Source organism: Cnephaeus nilssonii (genome assembly GCF_951640355.1).
Source record: "Cnephaeus nilssonii genome assembly, chromosome: 4".
NCBI classification, from domain to species: domain Eukaryota; kingdom Metazoa; phylum Chordata; class Mammalia; order Chiroptera; family Vespertilionidae; genus Cnephaeus; species Cnephaeus nilssonii.
The window spans coordinates 68,539,343-68,545,652 of NC_137075.1; the positions used below are offsets into that span (position 1 = coordinate 68,539,343).

The following is a 6,310-nucleotide window of genomic DNA, read 5'->3' on the forward strand; positions in this document are numbered from 1 at the left end:
CCTTCCCACCATTTATCATTTGGTCGTCAAGATAATGAACGCCTCTGGCCCGAATATAGGCACTATTACCATCATTTGAATATATACTAAAAGTAAGCACTAGATCAATGAACAAACTTTCAAAATCCAAATCAAGCCCTCTTGGTTAAATCTATAATGTCAGGTCTCATAAGTTTCGTGTTTTTTGTTGCTGTTGTCTTTTCTGGTTTAACTGGTGTTTTATTTTTATTTTTTAATTTATCTTTATTGTTGAATTACAATGTTCCCTCTTTTTCCTCACTGACCCCTTCTAGCCTGCACCCATCCCCCGCCCCAGGCCTTCACCACACTATTGTCTGTGTCCTTAGGTTATGCATATATGCACATAAATTCTCTGGTTAATCTCTTCCCACCCACCCACCCACCCAAGCACTGATTTAAAGCATAATTTAGCTGTTTCTCTGAAGTCTAGAACTTAAAAATAAAATCCAATTGGGGATAATTGTTCACATCTGCCTAATGATGTTTCTGTTTGAAAAGACATAATAGAATGTAAAATTTTGAGTTACAATAGCTTTCAGTTCATTATTAAAATCAAAATGGGAAAATTCAAGTAAAAGAACTAGATACTTCTAAATGGCATTCTTTAATATGAGGACTCAAGGTAACTCAAGGTAACATGTTTTATTAGTATTAAGAGACAGAATTTCTTTTCTTTTTTTTTTCTGCTTTTGTGCAGATGAGGTAGGGAGGAGCAGATGTTTAGTCTCTATTGAGACAATAACTCACTTCATTATTATTGTTTTATTTTGCCTTGTGTGGGCTCTTCATTGATAACTGAGCCCCGCAGAGCTATCTATGAGGGCTGAAATGTACAATGTGTCAGAAGGCCTTGGGAGATCTGAAAAGAAAAGAAGAAAACATCATCATTCCGACCTTACTCCGTTATCGGTACCCTGCTGGTCATGAAGATTTGGAGAAACCCAGCCCTGACTCAGATGCTGATGCTGACCACCGTCCTTGTTGCCCTCGGCCACACAGGCCTTACCCAGGGGGTTTAGAACACTAATGCCAGAAAGAAGTCAGAAACGGACTCATGATAAGCAGACCTGTGTTGGAAAGAACACAGTTCCAGGGAAAGACTAGTGAATGGAGAAGGGTAAGTATGAATGGCGTCTGACTGGAGCATGACAGAGAGGAAGTTCAAGTGTGCCACGAGTTAAACTGAAGCCACGATTCTAATGGAAGACTAATGTGGTCGACTAAATAAATCAGAAGATGCTGGTCAGAGGCTCCTGGGCGGGGATACCGTGGGGAACCAGTTTGGGAGGTTAAGGGTCTGCGGAGAGAGTAACTGCAGTTACTGCAGCTTAAACAGGGGTCTCCTTGGAGGAACAGGCACCACACAGCAGAACTGAACACAGAAGCTGGTGAACTTGTTTGGTAAGTAGGGTGGGAGCAGAAACTGCTAGTTGCCTACGTGTCTACTCTCCCCGTCCACCTTAGTAACACAGCCCAGATGTTAATCTTGGTGCCAATGAGCTCAGCGAAAAGACTACATTGTTAGCCACATTTGTAGCTGGAATGGCCATTGAGATATAGGCAGAAGCTGTTGGATGGCTCTTCTGTGAAGACTCTTCAAAAGAGGTAGACACTGACACTCATCTTTTTTCCTTCCCCCTTCCTCTGTACCTTCTGGAACAGGAAGGTCAATGTGATGGCTGGAGCTCAAGCTGCCACGTTAGACTGTGAAGTGACTTTGAAGATGGGAGCTGTGGAAGGATGGCAGGACAAAAAGATAGAGGAAACCTGAAGCCTGGATGGCACCATAACTCCCATACCCGCCAGATTCCAACTTCCTTTGACAGGATAGAGAAATAAGTTTCTATCTTGTTGAAGTCACTGTTATTTCCTCATTCACCGGAGACAGCACAAGCCTAGGGGTCTGGGGAAGGCTTTGATTGAAGAGTGAGAAATTGTGTCGTGTTGTAGAATTGTGCACCTGAGACCTGTAGAATTTTGTTAACCAGAGTCACTCCAACAAGTTTAATAAAAAGGAAAAAAGAGTGAAAAATGGGGGGTTTTGTTTTTTTGGTATGTTTATTTAAGTTAAGTATGCCAGAAGATAAAGGTAATTTAAAATGACAAAATATAGTCTCTGAGATCAATGATAAAAAGGAAGCAAGGGGTTATAATATTGTGTTCTGTATTATTGGGCTTAAACAAAAAGGAGGCTTTATTTGTTTATTCACTGAAAGGTCCGGAAGTCAGGTGGGCTTCAGGTAAGTTCTTATGTAGGAGCTGGACAAGTCAACGAATTCCCAGTGACTTCCCATCTCTTCTTAGTCTCCCACAGTACTGGCTTTATTCTTAGACTGACGCACCTGATGATTTCAAGATCCTGAAGCTTTTGGCAAAGTCTCCTTGCATCTAGGCCAGGTGGCTATCTCCAAACCAATCCCTGTGGCTAGGACAATGGATCCCACTGGATGGTGTAAGCCTCCCAAGGTCCCCCCAGAGAACTGCAACTAGGTTAACCCCTCCCAACTGCGGGGCTGGGAGGCATGGAACCCTGCTAGGAAGGGGAGGAAAGGGAATGCATGTTGGCGGGAGGGATTCCTCACGTCCTGATGTCTCCTGGCCAGTGTCACCAGGTAGTGTTATTTAAGCAGCTTCTGTTTTTAAAAAGGCAAAGGTCTCTTGCTCCCCAATTCATTTTTACTAGCCAGTAAGCCAATATTGGTTTGAGGGAAGGCACAGGATTTCCAGAGAGTCTTTGCTATTGTTACTTTCATTCATTAATTCAACCGTAAACTTTTCTTGGGTAATGGTTATGTGGCATCCAGACAGCAGGTCTTGCCTGAGAGGATGAGCACATGTGAAGCCATTAGGATCAGTGGCTAGCACACAGGGGCACACATACCAGGTACTCTATGAAGGTCAGGAAGCAAGTATGAGGGCGTGGGAGGTAGGACAGGTCAGTCTTGCTAGTGATAAGGGAACAGGAGTAGGAGTTGGGTCTTGGTGATGTCCAGAGACAGTGTACTGGGTGGATCCCTCACCAAGGGCCCTGGGAAGCTTGCTGGTTCTGTGAACCTGAGAAAGGGAAAGCAGGAATGGGGAGGGGAGTGCAGATACATATGGGAGCTTCAAGCTGTGCCTGTTTTGCTGTCTTACCACAGCTGGCTTTTTAAAAAAATATTTTTTTAAATTGATTTCAGAGAGAAAGGGAGAGAGAGAGAGAGAGAGAGAGAGAGAGAGAGAGAGAGAGAGAGAAACATCAATGATGAGAATCATTGTTTGGCTGCCTCCTGCATGCCCCCCACTGGGGATCGAGCCCCCAACCTGGGCATGTGCCCTGACCAGGAATCGAATTGTGACTTCCTGGTTCATCGGTCGATGCTCAACCATGGAGCCACACCAGCTGGGCCAGAGCTGGCTTTTTTATTGGTGCTCTGAGTCCCCCTGGTTAGGAAGTCCCTGGGCATGGATGGGTAGTTAGTGGTTCTTAGTTTGGGCTTTATGGGTAAAATGATAGGTAGTGGGATTGAAACTCCTGAAACTCCCAGAGAGAATCTTCCCCAACCCAGCTCGCCTGCTGCTCCCCTGATCGGGCAACAGCTTCTTGGAGTTTTCAGGGTATCGTGACACAGTTCTCTCTCCCTGCAAGAGTCAGAGAATAAGGGCTTCCTAACCCAAATAGTTCACACAGCATGGTACTTGTCTCTATTTAAAATCGTCTCCCATGGGGTTCAATTAACAATGCACATGTCAAATTATGCCGCACCCATCACTTGCTCTAATTTGGTGAGGCTGGGTCAGGCAGTCCCTGAACTGACAGAGCTGCTCTCCTCCCAGCAGGCGTCCCAGCGGCAGTGCCCGAGCTGTCCTTGGCCTCAGCTGCATCAGGTGTGACACCCCACTGGGCCGTAGCAGGCGGTGCTACGGGAAAGGTCAAGCTCATGACCACCGTGGCCTGTCATCAACCCCCTTTACAGATCTTTGCTCCTAGACACTGAAGCATGTGGGTTTGAATCATACCTCTTTTCATTTCACAGCTATGTGATCTTGGGCAAGTCCTTCATTTTCCTCATCTGTAAAATGGGAATACTCACAACACTTCATTCAGAGGAGGATTAGATAGGGTAATGCCTATGAAATGTTTGGCAGAATGCCCGGCACTTGGTAACAACTCAATGCTAGCTATTTATTATTAATAGTAGTATTTAAATTTTTTTATCTTGTTCAGTACTTCAAAATCGGGGCTCCTCCCATGCTCACCCACTGGAAATAATATTTCATCAGCCCTCCCGAAACCAAGAGAAGGCAGACAGCCCTTCCTGGCGGGCATGCAGGGTAGCCAGAAAAGCCACAGTGGTGTTTTGACATCTGAATTGTTAAAAATGTGGCAAGAACCCCCATTGCCTTTGGGTGCGCAGTTCCAGGAGCGCCCTGTGTTCCCCGGGCGCGCGGACCTGGGCGGGCGCGCCAGGGCGGGCTGGGAGGGCGCGGCGCTGGCCGTCCTCGGGCTGCTGGGCGCCGTGACCACCGTGGCGGTGGAGGTGCCGTTCCGCATCAAGCAGCAGGTCCTCCAGAAGGTGCGCATCCACCCCAGTAGCCTGACCTTCAACGTGTGGAAGGACCTCCCCGTCCCCTTCTACCTCTCCGTCTACTTCTTCGACGTCCTCAACCCCAGCGCGGTCCCCCGGGGCCTCAAGCCGCAGGTGCGGGAGCGCGGGCCCTCCGTGTACAGGGAGTCCCGGCACCAGAGCAGCATCACCTTCCACGGCGACGACACGGGGTCCTTCCGCGAGCACCGCAGCTTCGAGTTCCAGCCCGACCAGTCCAGCGGCTCGGAGAGCGACCACGTCTGCATGCCCCACATCCCGGTGCTGAGCGCGGCCACGAGGGTGGAGAAGGAGCCGATGGCCCGGACGCTGCGGATGACCTCGGCGCCCTCCGCCAGCAGGCCTCCGTGAACCGCACGGTGGGCGAGGCCATGTGGGGCTACGACGACCCCTTCACCAGCCTGGTCAACAAGCACCTGCCGGGCGCGTTCAAGGGCAAGTTCGGGCTGTTGGCGGAGCTCAACAACTCCAGCTCCGGGCTCTTCACCGTGTTCACGGGGGTCAAAGACTTCAGCCGCGTCCACCTCGTGGACCAGTGGAACGGGGTCAGCAAGGTCGACCACGGGCACTCGGGCCAGTGTAACACGATCAACGGGACGTCCGGGCAGATGTGGGCGCCGTTCGTGACGCCCGAGGCCCCGCTGGAGTCCTACAGCCCCGAGGCCTGCCGGCCCGTGAAGCGCATCTACCAGGAGGCCGGGGCGTACGAGGGCATCCCCACCTTCCGGTTCAAGGCCCCCGACACCTCATTTGCCAACGGGTCCGTCTACCCGCCCAACGAGGGCGTCTGTCCGTGCCTGCCATCGGGCGTCCAGAACATCAGCACCTGCAGGTTCAGCGCGCCCCTGTGTCTCTCGCACCCTCACTTCTACAAGGCCGACCCCTCCCTGGCCGAGGCCGTGCTGGGCCTGCACCCCAGCGAGAAGGAGCACTCCCTGTTCCTGGACATCCACCCGGTCACGGGGATCCCCAGGAAATGGTCGGTGAAGCTGCAGATCAGCCTGTACATGAAGGCCGTCGAAGGCATCGGGCAAACCAGGAAAATCGCGCCCGTGGTCCTGCCGCTGGTGTGGTTTGAGGAGAGAGGAGCCGTGGAGGGTGAGCCCCTCCAGGCGTTCCACATGCAGACAGAGCTGCTGCCCAAGGTACTTGACGCCCTGTTCATGCTCCTCGCCCGGGGCGGCCTCCTGGAGCCAAGAGAGGAGCTGCGATAAGAAGGGCTCGCCGGACAAGGAGGCCATGCAGGCCTACTCCGAGTCCCTGATGACCAGGCCCCCAAGGGCACGGTGCTGCAGGAGGCCAGGCTGTAGGGTCCCCAAGATACCGAGAGCCAGCCCAGCCCTGCCGCTCAGCCAGCCTGGCTCCCCAGCCCCTGCGCCCCGCTTCTTCAGGACCCTCTCAGCGGACAGCCTGCCAGCCCCAACGTCTGAGCTGCACACATGTGACCAAACACTGCACACCCCCCACACCTGTCCGTGTGCACAGGTGTGTCACACACGCTCAGGGATGGGGATGCTACCGAGGGGACTCTAGGAGCGGCTCACCAGCAGAACCTTCTGTTCTGGAACCTTCTCTCCAAGGCAGTCATGGGCGTGTGGGTGAGTCCGTCAGCCACTGGGCCACTGGGCCCCAGCGCCCCGTCCATAGGCCTGCAGACACCACGGCCCCGCGTGGCGGCCCACCCAGCAAACAGAGCTCATACG

General features: G+C 51.7%; 1 protein-coding gene across 1 annotated transcript; it reads left to right on the forward strand.

Annotated features, from left to right (window-relative positions):
* Positions 1–4,328: 4,328 nt before the first annotated feature.
* On the forward strand, positions 4,329–6,057 carry LOC307098283 (scavenger receptor class B member 1-like; the record flags this gene model as incomplete). The annotated part of the gene is given in 4 exon segments (XM_079768990.1): positions 4,329–4,931; positions 4,934–5,796; positions 5,798–5,874; positions 5,877–6,057. Coding segments are annotated over 4 exon segments (1,584 nt in total). The 3' UTR covers positions 5,918–6,057.
* Positions 6,058–6,310: the final 253 nt, after the last annotated feature.